The sequence below is a fragment of the Struthio camelus genome, chromosome 2, assembly GCF_040807025.1.
Source record: "Struthio camelus isolate bStrCam1 chromosome 2, bStrCam1.hap1, whole genome shotgun sequence".
Lineage (NCBI taxonomy): Eukaryota > Metazoa > Chordata > Aves > Struthioniformes > Struthionidae > Struthio > Struthio camelus.
This window is the reverse complement of record NC_090943.1, coordinates 148,991,040-149,009,785: the sequence shown is the minus strand read 5'-3', so window position 1 is coordinate 149,009,785 and position 18,746 is coordinate 148,991,040. Positions and strand designations below refer to the sequence as shown.

The following is an 18,746-nucleotide window of genomic DNA, read 5'->3' as shown; positions in this document are numbered from 1 at the left end:
AAAGAACAACAAAAGGATTCATGGGAGAGATAGATTTCTTTATCTAATCCTGGATAGATGTACCAGTTTCTGCATATGTGTATTTTGAAAGTAATGAGTAACTGCAATACTAGACAAGTGTTAGCATGTGCTATGGGAACTTTACCATACACAAGCTTGAAAGCTACTGCTGCAGGATTTGTAACTTTAAAATAGTAAGTTTACTCTTTCTCTGTGTATTCAGTTTGGGTGTCACTTTGATCATTCCTAAACAGTGAAGTTTTTAAAACTTCAAAAATTGTTGAAAATACTTAAATCATAACATAACTCAACTTTGGGGGAGATGGGGCGGCAGCTAGGGTAAAGCAGAAGATTGTTCTTCAGTGGGTAGTATGCTGGTGGGACTCCTTGCCAAAATATGGTGGAAGCTGAAAATTGGAATGGGTTCAAACTGGATAAACTTCAGGGCAGGAAATCCCATTGTGAGTTAGTGAATACACAGAACTGCATCTGCTTCAGGAAGTCCTTGAACTCAAAATAACTGCAAGAGTATTTTTGTTTGGCATCCTATGGTAAAAGCTTGTACTACTGAACCAAGTTGGGTAGGTAAATGTGTGTGCTTAGTCTCTGAAGTCCTTGTTATCTGGAAAAAAAAAAAGTTGGTAGTGCTTATGAGCATGAGTTTCTTCCAAAGAGTATGTAGTTGTAGTCAGCTGTAATAGTCTAATGGTGCCTAAGTTTGGGTTGAGAGGTTGTTTCCCTGTCCTATCTCTGTGTGTGCAGCTCCTTTCTGGAGTGAGTCACATTAGCATTCTTTCTGTCTGGTAGTTAAAGGCATGATTCTGACACTTCCTGCATAAGGAAATCCAGGGTAATCTGTTGGTGTTCTCATCTGTTTGCTTCTACATCCTCCTGCCATGGATTAAGTATTGTTTTTTTATTGTCTACATGCTAATTGGCTTTACAAAAAAAAAAAAAATCAAGTACAAGTGAGGCTTTTTTCTAGCCTTGATCACTGCTCAGATCTGTATGAGAGCATAATTAAGTGACAACCAGTTTAAACCAGCAAAACTAGAAGGCTGGAACAAGGGGGCAGGGTTAGGAGTAATATCGTTCAGAGCTGCTGCTAATGGCTTTATTTGCATCTCTCTCTGGCTAACCAGGATCACTTGACAGAACTAGGTTAGGAAGTAACCATATATGTACTTAGCCTGGGAGATCTGTCACAGATGGAGAACAGCAGCAGCTAGAAACAAAACCTCTTCATCAGCTTTATACTCATAGCAATGCTCTAGACCACAGCTCTTAGACTGCAGCACTCACTTATTGAAAAGTGTGCCTTGGATTGTGTGAGATCATACTTCTAGTGAATGGCTTCACTGAGGATAAAAGCCTACTAGTGGCTTATAACCACGGTCCAGTAAATGGTGGTGTTCACATGTTTCAATGAAGTGGCTGAACATGGGACTCTTTGTCTCACTATGAGCAAGGATAGGTAACGATCTCCATCCTGGATTTGTCAAAAAAATCGCCATCTCAACTCTCCAGTTAATCCCTCTCACCTTCGGTGGCGAATCTGCCCTTGATGACTCACTCTAAGTGAAGGTGGCTTGAAAGAGATTAGAACAGCAGGGACAGCTCTAACTACTACTCTATTTCCTTAGAGAAGGAATGCAGTGGTAGGGAGAGACCATCACAGCTCATCCTGGAGATCATCACTAAGCACATGGAGGACAAGAAGGTGATCAGGAGTAGTCAGCATGGATTCACCAAAGGGAAATCATGCTTGACCCATCTGATAGCCTTCTCTGATGGCATGACTGGCTGGGGAGATGAGGGCAGAGCAGTGGATGTTGTCTCCCTGGACTTCAGCAAGGCTTTGGACACTGTCTCCTGTCACATCCTCGTAGGTAAGCTCAGGAAGTGTGGGTTAGATGAGTGGACGGTGAGGTGGATTGAGAACGGTGAGTGGTGCAGAGTCAAGTTGGAGGCCTGTAGCTAGCAGTGTCCCCCAGGGGTCAGTGCTGGGTCCAGTCTTGTTCAATATATTCATCAATGACCTGGAGGAAGGGACAGAGTGCACCCTCAGCAAGTTTGCTGAGGATACTAAACTGGGGGGAGTGGCTGACCCACCAGAAGGCTGTGCTGCCATTGAGAGGGACCTGGACAGGCTGGAGAGCTGGGCGGAGAGGAACCTCCTGAAGCTGCACAAAGGCAAGCGCAGGCTCCTGCGCCTGGGGAGGAATAACCCCATGCCCCAGTACAGGTTGGGGGCTGACCTGCTGGCAAGCAGCTCTGCCGAGAAGGACCTGGGAGTGCTGGTGGACAACAAGTTGATCGTGAGGCAGCAGTGTGGCCTTGTGGCCAAGAAGGCCAATGGTCTCCTGGGGAGCACGAGGCAGAGTGTTGCCAGGAGGTGGAGGGAGGTGATCCCGCCCCTCTCCTCAGCCCTGGGGAGGCCTCCCCTGGAGTGCTGTGTCCAATTCTGGGCTCCCCAGCTCAAGAGAGACATGGCACTACTGGAGAGAGTGCAGTGGAGGGCTACAAAGAGGATGAGGGGACTGGAGCATCTCTCCTATGAGGCCAGGCTGAGGGAGCTGGGCCTGTTTAGCCCGGGAAAGTGAAGACTGAGGGGAGGATCTCATCAAGGTGTACAAGTATGTGAAGGGAGGGTGTCAAGAGGATGGGGCCAGTCTCTTCTCCGTGGTGCCCAGTGACAGGACAAGAGGCCACGGGCAGAAACTGAAGCACAGGCAGTTCCATCTGAACCTGAGGAAAAACTTCTTGACTGTGAGGGTGACAGAGCCCTGGCACAGGTTGCCCAGAGAGGTGGTGGAGTCTCCTTCCCTGGGGATATTCAAAACCTGCCTGGACGCGATCCTGTGCAATGTGCTCTAGAGGACCCTGCTTGAGCAGGGAGGTTGGACTAGATGATCTCCAGAGGTCCCTCCCAACCTAAACTGTTCTGTGATTCTGTGATCACTGTCCCTTCAAGGGCAGGTTTTAGTGGAACTATCTTGGTGTGTGAAAAGCAATAGAAGGTAATGCCCTCATCCACTGATACCTGGGTATGGGGATAATATAATGACTGAAGAAAGCTTTCTTCAGCATTCATAAAGTTGTAGAAATGTTGCTGCTACTGGTAGCAGTGACTAACCTTTTTCTCCCAGCAAACAAAATGCCACCATGGAAACTCTTTATTCTACTTAAAGATCCAAGTTTCTTTTGTTCACTTAATACACTGAATGATTAATGTTCAGTTAACTGTTCCTACTGTCAGTTCCTAACACTTCTTTGCTGTCTAGTAAAATGTTCGGATTAGTATGTGGGATTAATTAATGTTGCAATATTGCAAACTGGGTGCAAGGATCAATTTGAGGATAGTGGGTTTTTCCATTTGCTTATTTGCAAGAACACAGTTCACTAGTGTGAAAGACAATCATTTGTGCCTTGGGGCTTGTCATCCACTCGTTCTTCTTTAACATTCAGGTAAAAAGGCTGGTTAAGCTCAGAATGAGGGTGCAAAGATATGTTGCTGGATGTTTCTGTTTACTCAGCAGCCTTCTACTGGCGGATGTTGAAGTCCCAATGCTGTTCAGGGCAGACCGTTGCAATCCTCTGCGCCAGCAGGTACTTTTGGCTCCATTCCTGTTTATGGTTGTCATGCTACTGTTGCCTTAGATGGGCAGGAAGTTGCCCACTACACAGTGGGCAGACTAGTTAGATATGCTTTGAGTGGGTGGCAAGTTATCCCGTTAAATGTGGATGGCATTTGTTTCCAGTGAGCTTTCTGAGTTTCCAGAAGTAGAGCTGGTCTGATCCTGGAATAAGGCTTCTTAGAGCTGACAGCTTTCTTTAAACAGAGGCCTATCCTGTTGAGAACATGGTCTGTAGTGTTTATCCATGATTAAATGGGACACATGGGCATCTAAATGTTTCCATCTGTTTCGTTGATGACCTTATAAATTTTCACTCACCTCTGATATTCGCTAAGTTAATGATTTTTCTTCCTTTAAAATAGGAAAAAGTTACTGTCATTGTGCTGCAGGTTTATGTGTATGTGCACATAGTGTCAGCCCAAGGGGTAGTGGAAAATATCTCCTATTGATAGGACACCGGGGTGATGTGTCAAACTTCCTTGAGGCTTTTAGGAGGCTGATTTGGTGACAGACAGCTCCTGCTTTCAGTGTAACTGAAGGTGGAGGAAGTGTTTTGATCTGAATTGTTGTTCCAACTTGGATTTTTTTTTTTTTAGTTAGGTGGCAAGCTCTTCAGGGCAAAGGCAGTCTTCATTATGAGAAATGCGACTTCAAGGACTGGGCATTGATCTCAAAGTAACAGGACTCCATGCTGAGGATCTGCTTTCTCTAGACCAGCAGGAGACTGGGTGCAGGGAGAAGGTGGTTTGCGTCAGAGAAACGGCTAGCTCACGCAGCCTGTGTGTGAGGGTGATGTGGAGAGCCCACCACCATACCACCTGCAGGTGCCAGTTGTAGGGTCAGACCTTGTGATGTTCCTCAGGGTCTGTTGGGATTCCTGGAGCTAGCGAAGAAGAAAGCTAATTTGATCTTGAAACTAATAAACTGAGTCCTGTAGGTTAGTCGTCTTTCTCCCCTGCCCATTCTCCCTCTGCTTTTTTATTATTCCTATGCCTTTCCCTAGTGGTGTTTCTCTCTATAGCAGCTTGAGGGTTATGTAATGAGGCTAACCTGCAATACAGGACCTGGCCTACAGTACCAAAATTAATACAAGCTGTCAATCAGTATCTTCTGTCACAGAACTGAAAATAGTCAATACTTATGACTTCTTCTGCAGCCCTGAACAAGTTTAGGAAAAATAGCAATAGAAAATCTGCAGGTATGGAACTGAAACCTGTAGACAGCATATACGCATATATCTGTTCCTAAGTGCAAATAGTCTTGGGTATGTCTGTGAGTCTCTTGACTGACCTGCGGAGTAGTTGGCAGAGATCAGAAAAGCTGGTTGGTTACATATGCCAACTGCTCCTAACTTTCAGCCACTAATATGCAAAAGGGAGATGTGATTTTTTTTTTTTTTTTTTTTTATTAAAAGCCTCTATTAAGCAAATGTATAATGGAGAAAAATGCTAGGAAATTAGAGAGTGATTCTCAATGCTCCTACATAGGCTTTTGTGATGAATGTTTGGGATCCCTTGAGGCACTCAAAATGCTGTTGGAACTCTGACATCAACCCTTAGAACATGTGAAAACTTGTTCCCATATCAAAAACTGATTTCTGGAACTTAATCATGTTTTTTCCAATCAATATTTCTGAGATTGTGGTACTCGAAATAAAAGCCAGTCTGGTGGCTGATTAGCTCAGAGGGATCGGTTCATAGCAGACAAAGTTTGCATTGGGAAACATTTCATATCACGTTTGATTTTGAGTTATATTGACTTAATGTCTGACACTGCATCATAATGTGGTAGTATGTACCTATTAAGAATGGCTGTACAAATCCTCTCTGACCCCAGGCTGAAATATGCAAGTACTTGTTTCTGGGTTTTGTTTAACGAGGAAAAAATAAGCTAGAATAGCTACTTACCTTGTCCCCATCTGGACACTCTTTACTCCTAATGCCTTTTGTGCAAATAGGTGAAACGTTCTAGTGGCGGCTCATCTATGCTGAGATGTGACCACCAGTGCTGCTCTCAGCGATTGTGGGCCCTCACCTGTGGGGCAGCATGGAGATGGTGAGGACATTCATATATTGCCCTGGTGTGGGAGCTAGACCTCATAGTGCCCTAGTCCAGCCTGTTGCAGAAGCTGTTGCCTCTGTCTCCAAGCTGATGTAAACAAATCAGCAAGTGTGTCTCGGTGCAAAGCCAGCGGATTTAGCCTGAATAGCTGCTGTTTCAGAGGTGCCTGACTTCAGCTAAAGCAGCTGAGGGCCCTGGTTGGGGTGGGTATTGAAGGGGAGTGCTCCCTGGTCCAGCTTACCTTGCAAGCCCTTCCCTGTGGGAGTGCCCTCTCCCAGGACACCCAGCTGAGGATGCTGTGGCCCAACATTGCAAGGTCTCTTCATATGGTCTGTCAGCAAGGGCGGGGGCACTTCAACTGGACAGCAGCACCTGCTGAGAACAAGGGCTGTATTGTTGCTTCAAAAAGGAAGGCTAGATTGCACAAGCTGTGTGTTTTGTTGTGCAGTGTTGGTGGGGGCTTTTGGGGTGCGGGCTTTACTTTTCTTAAGTGAAGTAAGCTATTTCTGCCTTGCCTCTGCTAAAACTAGCTTACCTCAAAGCTGCATCAAGGTTTGGTTTGGGGTTGGGTTTTTTTAACAAGAAACAACTCTGCAAAGAACTAGAAAATGTCTATCTTTACTTCTTTTACTTCTCACTTGACTTTTCAGAAGTAACAGGTTGGTTTGTGTATGGATTCTAGAAAAACAGACTATTCTATAGCTGAAGTCCTCTTAGTGTTCTGTTTCATCTTGGATGTACAAATTACCTTTGGGGTAGGAAGGGAATGTGTTTGTAGCTTGATCTGTCTGGCCAGCAGGGTTAATGTTAATGACACGTTTTATGAAGCTATGCAATGAAAATACTGTGGAGGAACATCTTTAATGAGACCAAAAAAGGACTTTTTATACATGGCATACACTTGTGTCTAGCAGCAGCTGGAATTTCATACAGATTGCCTGCCATTTTAGCCCATAGAGGATACTTGTTAAACTCTATAAGTTTTTTTAGAAAGTCTAATGAGATGCACTTTTGTGGCCTTTATAATAAGGCTATGGAGGATATGACAAAGAATAACAAAGCCCATAACACCTATGAACTATGACTATTTTGGGTGTTAGAGTATTTTTTTTGTTACTCTTGAATGCATGATAGGCAAGTATGTCCTTTTATGGCACTCACTGTCAACCTGTGGCAGTTGCCATTGACCACTACAGATGCTATGCCTGAAGAGTCCATAAAAATGGACTAAATTAAAAGCAAACATTGCCCTCTTAGCATTGCCAGGAGGTGTATAGAGGGCTGCTTCTTCAGTGGTATTTGACTGGCAGGTAATGGAGAGCACTGGCCTGGAGCTCGCATCCAAACCATTGTGCTGAGCACCCCCAGCACAACTGCCTCTCATTGCTTCATCTCCTCACTCTTCAAATTTAATTTAAAAACTTTGTGCTTGCCCACAGCTCTCTACGGCAATAAGTTGCACAGCTGAGTGATGCACTGGGGAAGATGCTCATTTTCAGCCTACTTAGTGTCATAAGGTGACCCTCTGATTTTGTGTTTGAAAAGCTGAATGGATTTTATTAGAGGTTTGTGGGATTATGAATACTATGGAAAAAGTATACAGGGAATCATTAATACAAAGTATTGCTTTTGTGGTAAGTTTGTGTGAAGATGCTACTCAACAGCATAAAAATCTAAACTTCCTATAGTTATTTTTCATAATAGGCTCCAAAGTGATCTAAGTAATTACAAGTGTTATCTTCAGCATTCATCCATCTCTGCTACCTCATGGAGCCCCAGTGAAGAATAATCACAAAAGTACCCAGGAAAACAATATTGTGTTGATGAACAAGCGTTACAGGAATCTCCTAGTTAAAAACTCTGCTCTTGTAGGCATGGATGGTTCTTCACTGTTGAAGTAGCAATGTTAGACCTTGTTCAGTTGGATTTGCTTAGTGAAACCCCTTGAAGACCTTTTTGCCTGGAGAGAAACCATGAGCCTATGTACACAGTGTCCAGGAATAGCTCTTGTCTGGATTTGTTTTGTGTCTGGTATGCCTGCTGTGACTGAGTAATCCCCTTTAATGTTGTGCTGTATGACAATAATCCAAAGCTTTACAAGTGGTGGGAACTGGGGAAAACAAAAAACAGCAGTAGGAACATATGCTTGTAGGCAAATATGCCAGCTGCCTGCTTAAAAGGTTCAGAGAAGAACTCAAAAGTTTGGGTATTAATTTAGTAAGCAGAGTAATTTAAAGTGATTTAGTACAGGCTTCCACTGTAGGTTGTCTGTGAGAGAAAGCTTCTCCCCTGACCCTTCCTCCAACTACAGAGGACATCTTGAAGGTAGCTGTTGGGCTCTAAAGCACTAGTCTTCCCGAATGTCCTTTTAACTTGGGGATTTAAGCAAAGATATAAGCAAACAAAGGAAAGACAAACAGTCCCCAGTGAAAATCTTCCCATGGTATTTTCATATCCGTAGGTTTGGAGGAGGAAAGTGGAGGATGTCTGGGAACTAGTGGGGTTTGGGGAGGGTATCAGAGGTCTAAGCAATAGTATGAAAATGCTACTGGAAATGATGGGTGTTTTGAAGGCTTGCACAGGAGATAAAGCAAATGATCTAGGTGGGTTTGACTAAGTACTGGTTTCTTTGGTTTTGTTTGTTTGGGAGTCTTGTCTTGAAATTTGTGAGATACATAGGAGAAGCAAGTGGCATGCATGAGTATTAAGATAATTTCCAAGGTAAACTGAGGATTCACTTATAGTGAATTCACTAAACTTTCCTTTAGAGACCTTGAATACCTGTGGGTCAGGCTGTATAGGAGATGTTTGTTGCTGCTCTCAAGGTGCTCTCTTGAGACCAGTCAGTTGTGACTGCCAGAGTCTGGAGATGATCTTCAATGAGATCCTGTGTGTACCATGTGTTGCACTGTTAGAGGAGGCTGATTATCCCAGTGCAGTTTCTGTTGTTGAATTGGTCTTGATACCATGGTGACAAGAGCATTACAAATAGCTAATTATGTAGCCTGAACTCTGATATCTGCCCAGAGCTTTAATAAAGGTCAGGTAGCAGAGCCAGCTGCTGGCTCTCTTCTGCACTACTTTGGCTTCTGATTGCTTCTATCTTAACTTGTGTTTGTAGCATGCAACAGAGGATGGACTTGTATACACAAATGATCCGGCCAGGACAGTGTCCAAAGAATGGATTTACATTTAAAGGTCCCAGCAGTTAGACTTGCCTAGAGAAGGTAAGGAGAACAAACCTGAGGAAATGGGCTTGGGTGTATTGTGAGTGTTTGCTTCAGTTAAACGTTTTATTTGACATCAATATTTCATTTGCTGCCCTGGGAACAGGGCTGTTCTCTGCCATAGTCCACAGAATGTCAGATCCAAAGTCCTTTACGTAAAGGATTTTGGCTACTCTAATCTTGTCATGGGCTGCTACTTTGTGTCCTTCCTAGGACTCCAAATGCATGCTACCTCAAGATTTAATTCTTAGACTGAGATTTTTTCCTGAAAACTCTTCAGAGACTTTTCTCTAAGATGCAAAATGTGGAGATGACATTTTTTCTGCTAGCAATGCACTGCAGCTTTTAGAAGTGGATTTAATGTTGATTAGGCAGAATGACCTACTCTTTTGGGTAACAATAGAATCTACTTCTGAAACCTTGTGCTGAGGTAAAATTCTAGCAACAAAGACTCGGTTTGTGTGACTGGCAGCTACTTTCTTGCTTTTGTGAGCTTCCTGATTTAGCCTTTCAAGGTTGGTTTACTTGATACTCTTGTGCAGGAACAGTCAAAGGGTGAAGTCACCCAGAAAGCATTTGTGCAGAAAAATGGAAGTTGAACTAAAGAGCAGTGTATTGACAGCTGCACTGTGGGCTTTATCATGTGCAGTAGTTCTAGAGCAGGATTTGGAAGTATATTTACAAAAATGCTTCTGTAGTCTCAAGTCTTTTAAAAATACATAGTCAAAGGAGAAGTGACGAGATTTCTGTGCCCTTTCCTCTACTCTCTTCACTCTCTCTGCAAATGAATATAAAAGGGTGATTTTTTTTTTGCTCTTTTTCTATGAAATAAAGGCAATTTAGCCCAGAGTGTAATCCATTTCTGGGCAAGATCTTCACCTGCAGCTATAACATCCCTGTCACTTCTGTTCTTATATATGCTGCACTGCACTCAGCCGACCCCTTAAAGTAGGAAACGGTCTCAACTAGTCAGTCAACAAGCTGTTTTTTGCTTGGGTTGATAAAGTGAGCCTCCATCCATACAATAGTCTGTGGTGGTAACTAGATGTTTGGGAGCATCTTAGCTTAAACCATCTTAGGCCTCCTCCCGTCTGCCCTTTGCTGCTTGTTTCCATACCTGCACCGTGCCGGTGTAGGTGCTGCTATGCAATGACCTGGTCAGGGAAACTGAGCCAACTGGAAGAATAACCAAGATGGAGAAAAGGGTTTATCTTCTAGGAAGTTTGCACCCAATCCAGTTTACAGCACACCTCTGCCAGCACAGAGGTGGGAAGACAGCAGAGGGCAAGCAGGCAGTGAGGGGCGGTAATGGTATTTCCATTCTGAAGTTGATGGTAAAACTTCACCTTAAACTAAGGAGTGTTAAATGAAGTCGGGCTTATTTTTGGTGAAACACTGCTTTCCTGAATAGAAAACTTCACTGGAATTCTACATATGTAATATGAAAACTGAAGCTTATCCTTCAGTAAAGATTTGGTCTCTTGCAAATCAAAAACTAAGACTTGCTCTGAACATGAGGTTTGCAATGACCTGCTCAACTCTGTATTTCACGCAGGTTCCTCCAAACTTTCTGATGTTTTGAACAAATGCAGCAAGCCTAGATGGAGATTTTGATTACATTCCCAGTTTTACTACTGGTCAAGCCAGCTGTGCTGAAGAAAAATCACCAGAGCTTTGGAACTCAGCATATGGACCTCTAACTTCTTAAAAGTTAATGCACAATTTTCACAGACACACAACCACTGTCATCAGACCACTAAGCCCTTCACTGAGAGCACAGGTGATGAAATCGCTCAAGTCCTTGAGGGTTTCTTGTTGATAAAGTATTAAGCTGCTCTTAACACAGAAATAACTTATCCTGAATCTACAGAGTCTAATCTACTTTATCTGAAATATAAAAAAGGCTTTTTACCTAATTTTGCACTGTTTAAAGTTTTTAAAATATGTATTTTAAGACCTCTTAACTGTGCACTTGACATTTTTATAAAACATTGTTTTCTTGTCTTGTACATATTTGTCTGATTGTTCTGTGCAAAAGAAGCCTCTGTACTTTGACATATCATTCTAATCAGGCCTATTTTACACAGCACAAGAAGGGTTAGGAATGTAAAAGATTACCTGAAGGAAAAAAAAAATGCTGTAACTCTGTAAAATACAAGAAGTGTGGGATGTTAAAATGCTTTGTTTCTGGTTCTTACCTTGTATGTTACCTATATGTACTCAGGTATTTAGGTTTTAAATGACTTCTAGGGGTAGACATTTGCAAACTCTGATCACACTGCATCTCAAGAAAACAAGTGCAGTTAACTTCTCTCACATGATGTAATTCTTCTTTTTTCACTTTCTGCTCTGTACACCCTGTTCCATGATTACTGATCTTATATCTTAAAGAAATAATCCTGCTCTGTCAGACCTAGCATCCAGCCTACTTCAAGGAAGGGTCTGCAGTAGGGTACAGAAGCTGGTGTCTAGCTCCTAGTCTAATGTAGCTGTGATCTTAAAAAGGGTTTATGGTAGTTTGTGTGGTCCTTGCTAGCTGTAAGAAGTATACTTTACCCCACAACTGCTAGCCTTGGCAAAGAAAATAATTAGTCTTTTTCAGGCTAAAAGACATAAGTGGGGACAGGTCCTCTGTCATGTTGAAAATAAATCTTGCAGAAGTGGGGATTGCAAACTGATCTGTTCTTGACATTGGCCACAAGCAACCCTTGTCAAATGTGTGTTCCAGGATATCTTCCAAGTGAGAATGTTACTGCCAAACAAGATAAGGTATTTGGCAAACTGACCTGTCTCATTACTTAAAAACACAAAACTCTACAAAAATCTGCTTGGCTATACTGCTGGAGCTTGATTCTGGAATGTGTTTATTCCATGGGCTCTTGTTTGTGCTGCTTATATTGCAAAAGCACAGCCCTGAGCCAGAAAGGAGCTCAGGTGTTACCCAGCTGAGGGCTGGCGCATCCTGCAGTTGACACCTTTCTGCGAGAGAGGTGCCTAAAGTGCTGCTTATGCGTTTTACTCTGAGACTCTCCATAATGCTGCAACAGTATGGGGCAGAGCCTAGAAGCTGGGACTTGAGTCTGTTGGGGAACGCCCTTGTGGCTGAGCTCAAGCTCAGGTTTTTGCCTCTTTCACTCTCTTGGGAGCCTCTCTTAACTGTAACTGTGACTTGGCCATGCAATAACTGTGCCTGAGCTCTGGGGAAGGGAAAAGCTGTACCTTTGCACTCCATCTTTTGGATATTCCCACAAGAAGAAAACAAGAGGGCATCGCAACGCTTCAGCCCAAGAAGGGCCTAAATCTATTTTATCAGTGATCGCCCCATGAACGAAGTCTGCTGCATCTGCTCCAGGTTGCGTCCGCTGTGGGGCTGGCTAGCGGGTGCCCAGTGCTCCAGGGCCTGCCTCCCCTCCTCTTCTTCCCTAGCTTCCCCAAATCCAGCAGAGGCAGATGGCAAGAGTAAACATCACAAAAAATTCTACTACTTTTCTGGGAGGCTCTCAGGGGTCCTGAATGGTCTCTGTAGAGCATTCTTGGTACTGGATGCTTGCATTCCTCCTAAAGGGATATTACTTGCCTTAAGCCCCAGTCAGCGATAGTTCCTAGGTATCAACAAAAGTAAGTATGAAGGGGGGGGGGAAAAGGGGGCAAAGTAGGAAACCGTGTCCAGTCAAGATGAGCAATACTACAGATAAGGCTAATATAAAAAAAATTTAATAGTTTTTCTCCCTTCATTTTTCTCCTATTCTTCCCTCTCTTTTTTCCTGTGTGCCTCTCTTACCCCTCCCCCCAAAAAAACCCTGCAACATGAGTAATCCAGATTTATATTTTCTTCTAGCAAAACTTACGCTGTTGATTTCTGGTATATTTGACTAGATATTCTTCTAAATCACTATTTTGTGAACGTGAGTTACACTGAGCAGGATTTTCTACTGTTGCCTCTCAGATTGAGAGATGCGAAATATTTTTAAATCTTATTTCCAACTTCTCTTTCTTGAAAGATGATTCTACCTTTAATTTTGGAGCGCAATGCTAAATTAATAGTTATGCCGAGGAAAAATTGGTCTGTATAAGCCACTTGGGGAATGATGGCGAAATAGTGTGTTTGCTTGTTAAGTGCACAGGAGCACTCCAACTGCACAAATACAGCTAGGGAATGACTGGGTGGAAAGCAATAGGGCAGGAAAAGGATCGGAAAAATAGATCAGAAAACCTGAATGCAAGTAACAACGTTGAAGTGCTTTCGAGGGAAAAAGGCAAACCTCGTAGCGAGTGGCAGCAGCGGAAGTTGTGTGTGGAACACGCTAGGAGTCTTTCAAGTCTTCTGTGCGGTGCTGGTAAAATGTCAGTGAAACATTACATCTAACAACTAGCACAAAAATTACGGGAAGACGTGGATCAAATGAAGAGTGAACAGAAGGGACTCAGGACTTGAAAACAAGCTCCCAAGGGAATGCAGAAGGTGCCAGCATTTGATTAGTTTGGTGAAAAGGAGACTGAGGATAGGTATGATGACACTATATTTTTAAAAAAAAAAAAAAAAAGGGCTATAAAGAGAAAAGGAATAAATTCTTCCTGTTGTGGATAGGGCAAGGAGAGATGGATTGAATGACAGTGAGGCGATTAGGGGAGACACTGGAACAAGCCCTCTAGTAGGAAGGGCGGTTGAGAAGGGCTGCAGGCTGCCCGGGGAGGCAACGCTGGCCCAGCTGATCCCGCTTTCCCGCGTGGGTGTCATCTGTGATGATACCGCTTTCTTCACGAACCCTCTCGTCTGGTTTTATAAAGTAAGATGCAAGGTGTGAATTTGGCACTCAGGTATTGAGATGTGTAAATAGTATGTAATATGAAGGTAATAACTGGAATTAATCTGAAAAAAGGTTGTGAAAATATATACTATAATCTTTTATAGACTATATTCAAAATTATTGTATTATATGGAGGAAATCACCTTCTGTGGTCTTAGTAAAACCTGTATTTAAATCAGCTGGGTTTATATGTTAAAAAAATAAATAAATTATGGACACATACTCTACCTTCTATTAACGTGAATAACCTAAGGAATAACTCTGTTCAACACTGATAAAAGTGTAGCCAATATTTAGGCTGCTACATCTTCATCCTGTTTCTCTCTCTTTTTTCTTTTTTTTTTCAACTGAGTAGAAGAAATCACAGTGTCCTGTACTTTAAATTTCCCAAATTAAAAATCTTAGCCTGAATATTTGCATACTTCACTTAGTTCTTGTAAGAGCTTACTTTTAAGAACTGTTCTTTCAGTAGGCTTTCGTCTAATGCTCATGTGCTTTGTGGGGTCAGTATGCCAGTCTGCGTGGCATGGTGTTACGCTGTTTGACTAGGATCGTTTACAGTCCCCGTCTTGTTTTAACACACTTTATTTAACAAAAATAAGAGAATTTTTTTCATGATTTGTTTTCTATTAAAATAACGTTCAGGAGAGGACTTGTTTTTGAGCCTGAAGGAGTTCCTGAAAGTTCCACCTTAAATTTTCACTCCTTTGCATCTTGATGCGCGCTTTTGCAAGACGAGTGATGTAAGGAGGAACAATCTCACTGTAACATCTCGCTAGGGCAAAAGCCTGAAGCCGGGGTGGTGGGAGGCCGTTTCTGCGGCGCCCGCAGCAGCAGGCAGCCGCCTGCGTGCGCAGCACGGACCGGCGCGTTCCCGCGCGGGGACCCTGAGCTGCTCCCGCCGGCGGCTCCTCCTCGCTGGGAGCAGGGGCCCATTGAAACTTTCCCCTTTGCTTTAATGACATCTGGTGCCTTGCGTGTGAAATGCTCATTTTTTAAAAAAGTAGATAAGAGTCTCCTCTCTTTATCAGGGGAAGACTTTTCAGCAGCCACCCCAAGAAGAGCTGCTGTAAGTGCATATTTTGCCAGGTCTGACAGCAGTGAAGTTTCTCATTCCCGACTTCCTACAGCGCAGCAGGAGCCATCAAAAACAAATAAATTTTAAAACGTCAAATACCTTAAGTCTTTAGTCATGTTTTGGTCTGTGGGTTTTGGCTGTTTTCTTTTCAAAGATTGCAAACTGAAGATAAATGCGTATTGATTAAAATAACTTGCAAATGAACGCCCCAAGTCTGTGCACACGAAGCATTTACAGCTCATAATTAGTAACTTGCTACGCCAAGCTGTGTACGTCTGCTGGCCGAAACGTAGTAGTGCGGTTCTCCGGGGAAACAACGTTTTTCATGGTGCTTTTATCACTGTCGACCGCCCTGAACATCAGAACTGCTGAACTTCTGCACGGTTGCAAGTGGCGAGATCCTAAAACCAATACTGCCAGGAAGCAGCAAATCTCAATGAAAAAGGCAAAGCTTGTGCTTATTGACCCTGATCTTTAGTTTTCACAGGTTTAACGTTTTCAGCAAGGGATCTCGTTAAAGTGCGAGAGCCAGTACAAACTGGTCAACCTAAGGGAAAAGCGGGGCAGGCTCTAAGGTCGCCCGCAGCGGATCGCTGCGTGCCGGGGTGGCTCCCGCCGCAGGAGAGCAGGGTGCAGCGAGCGAGCCACCCGGCCATCTCGCGCTCGCGCAGCGTTCGGCCCGGCAGGGCGGACGGCGAGGGGAAAGGGGCTGCCGTGTATCCCTTAATTTGAGTGAGCCGCTGATTTCGGGGTGCGTGGCGAGCACTGCAGGGGAGCAGGCTGGCAGGGGAATTTCCTGGGGCTGAAGGACGCTGCAAGGGAAGCGGGGGTAAAGACCTTTCTCTCCTTCGCCCCTTCGCTGGTACAGACTTTCTGCCTTTTCTCATGCCACCAGCTCCGTCCCAGCCTGCTCTTCGGCGCTCTCCGAGACCTTAGGCACCTCCTGTGCCCTCCGGAGCGGGGGCGGAGGGCAGAGCCGGGCGGAAGGGGTGGCGGGGAGGGCCAAGGCTGTCCCGGGAAGGAGGGGACGCCGTCCCGCGCCACGGCAGGGGGGCCGGGCCGGCTGCGGCAGCTGGTCCCCGGCTTTGCAGGCGCCGGCAGGGCAGGGGACGATGCCTCGCGTGGGCTCTGCTCGGTGGGTTTGTGCTAGATTCGCGATGCCCAGGGGTCCTGCCCTAGCGGGGGGATGGCGCCGGGTGAAAGGTGCGGTGCGGTACCCCCGAGTGCCAGGTCCCCGCGCCGGCGCCCCGGACGGGAGCGTGGCGAGGAGCGGGCTGCGGGCTGGCCCAGCCGGCGCACAGCCCTAGCAGCCCCCTTCCAGCCGCTGTCCCTCCGCGGCCCACGGGTCGTCGTACAGCCGGCCAGACCGACGTTTTCAGGGAGGACCTGGGGTGCCTCGCGGCGCCCCAACGCCTCCCGCCTCCCGCCCGGCCTCGGCGCAGCTGGCGGCCGGAGCGCCCTGGCTCAGCCGAGCCTCCGCCGGCAGCAGGAGCAGCGACCCTCAGAGCGCCTGGTTACTTCAGCGCGTGCTCGGAAGTGAGCGTGTGGCGGGCGAATCCGCGCGGATTCCTTCTCGGTGGTGTTTAACCGCCCGTCACTCGAACGGAGATGTAAACCAGCGCTCTGCCCTGCGTCCGCCTCGGCACCGGGACCCAAGAGATCCTGTAAAACGGGAGAGGCAGCACACGTAACGGAGCTGAGCGTGCTGTCGTGCCCCCGCGCCGCCCTGCCTCGCTGGCGAAGCTCACGGGAGGCCACGGGCTGCTGAGCTGCAAAGGAGGAAACAAAACTGTTGCTTTTCAGCTTGCTGTGCGGGTAGAGCGTGGCAATAAAAACGTTCTCCTGCGACTCCGGCGTGTGCCCTGGTGGCTCCGTGCCTGCCGCTCCTCCTGGGGTGTCTGACAGGGTCCGGCCGTGGGAGCGCGGTGCGAGCGGAGGCAGGGCAAGCGCCGCCGAGCGGCCCAAACCGGCTGCTCAGCTGAACCGGCAAACTGCTACAGGAGCGGCACGGCAGCGCTGCAAAAAGTGCATAACTGTCCATCCCCACCACTTCGTTTACTTCTGTGAGCAGCGCAGGCTGCACCTGGGCGCAAGGGAGCCACCCTGGTGTAGGAGCCCACGCGAACCTCAGTAAAGCATACCCTGCCTGGCTAAAACTGCCTCCGAGATGGCTGAAGTATGGAAATGGTACAGCCAAAGACAGGTTTGTAGACCCAAACTTTGTTTTTTTTCAACTTTACTGCTCCAGGTAATGAAAGATACCATCACTGCCTTCAGGATATGGCCCCGTTTGTACCCCAGGGCCACGATTTGGACTAGACGAGCTCCAGAGGTCCCTTCCCACCTTGGCCGTTCTGTGATTTCATGTTATGAGAGCAGCCTCAGCCGAAGCTCCCGGCCTCCCCTGCGGCGCGCTTGTGCCCAGCGCTGCGCCACAGCACGCTGCCCTGGCTCCTCTGCGCGGCTCTGACCGTCCAAGGGAACCCGGGGCCTTAAAGAAACAAGAAATGGAAATTGCTAACCACTGTAACAATGCCCTGCGCCAGCTCCCAGCCCGGCGCCGCATGAGCAGCTGCTTCTGCACAGCCACGGGGAGCCCCCGTGCAGAGCCGGGAAGGAGCAGCGGGAGGACAGGCGGACAGCTGAAGTAGCATCAACACTGTGTGTTGGGAAACGGGAGCTGTAGCAAGAACATCACTAGCATCGCAGTCACGTTCCTCCACTAAAATGGCAAAACAGGAGGTAAAAGGCCCGGATGACGTTAAGGGAAAGCCAGCTTGAGACGCAGTGCTCTCCAGCCCCTGTGGTGCCAGCGCTAGGGTACCGAATCCCTCCTACGGATTCACCCAGCCTGGAGGTCCAGCGGTGGGGGAGCAGGTAGCAGAGGAGGGGTATCATTGCACGGTGGCACAGAAACAAGTGGTTTGGCTCGTAAAGGCTGCGTGCCTGACCTGTCAGCCAAATAGGTAACAAAGTGATTTTTGAGGCTAAAGAGCAATGAAAGCACAACATCAGGGGGGGAAGTGCTTTGGGATTGTCTAGTCTGTCCCTAGCTCTCCATAAAATGACTTCACACCTGCTAACTCCATATTCTTTAATGGTGTAGCCGACCAACTTGGTGCAAGTCCGGCGTGGGGCGTTGAGCTGCCTCCTTGCAAACTGCCCGCCTGGTTCAGCAGCTCGGAAAAGAGACACCCCCCACCTTGGGTTCGTCGGCCGCCAGCCAGGGTCCCCCCGGAGCTACCCGCGGCCACTCCTTTCCCAGGGGTGCTGCTGTTTCCCAGAGACGTTGCCATTCCTCAGGGAGGCTGCTGTTTCCCGGGAATGCCGCCATTCCCTGGGGTCGCTGCCAGCCCTCGCCCTTGGCCCTGCGGAGTCAGGCCGGGTTCACCAGTCCGAGCAGCCCGCCACCGTTTTGCTGCTTGTGCCACCTGCCGGCGTGCGGGCCCCGGGCTGCTGCCGCCGCTTGCTCCTCGCAGCCCTGGCACCGGCACATACACACTGCCCGAAGCGTTTCTTAGGAGGCTGCTGCCGGCCTCGTGGCGGGGTAAGGCATGCCCCAAACCGAGGGCAAAGCAGCCCATCTATTAACAAGTTTCAGCTGGGTGAAGCGGGAAGGGATGTTACATGGAACAAATGCTTCCTACAAACACTCGTTAGCAAGTGCAAAGTTATGAAGTGACAACGTTTCTAGAGCACCCCGCTGCTAGGGAGCCGTTCCTGGTTAACAGACCCTTGTCACTAACTGCTATGATATAAATATTAGAGGAGCTATTTTTACTAGCCAAACTCTCAGATGGAAAATACGGTTACAAACAGATGGAAAAATCTAGTAACATAGAGCTGATAGATGGCTTTTAAAGCTTTTCTTTTCTGAAAGCGATGGCAGAAATAGCGTAATGGCATCATATACTCATTATTTCTCTGTGGCTTC

The 18,746-nt window shown here is 46.5% G+C and overlaps 1 protein-coding gene across 7 annotated transcripts in view; it reads left to right on the top strand.

Annotated features, from left to right (window-relative positions):
- Positions 1–13,955, top strand: part of ESRP1 (epithelial splicing regulatory protein 1) — a 38,123-nt gene extending 24,168 nt beyond the window's left edge. For 2 of the 7 annotated variants that reach the window (XM_068933023.1, XM_068933025.1), the window contains exon 14: positions 10,482–11,051. In XM_068933023.1, coding sequence (XP_068789124.1) covers positions 10,482–10,500 — 19 coding nt within the window. In that variant the 3' untranslated portion in view covers positions 10,501–11,051. Of the gene's footprint in view, positions 1–1,643; positions 1,731–3,536; positions 3,610–8,820; positions 8,927–10,481 lie in introns of those variants that run through there. The other 5 variants (XM_068933020.1, XM_068933019.1, XM_068933021.1 and 2 more) reach the window with 5 other exon arrangements.
- Positions 13,956–18,746: the final 4,791 nt, after the last annotated feature.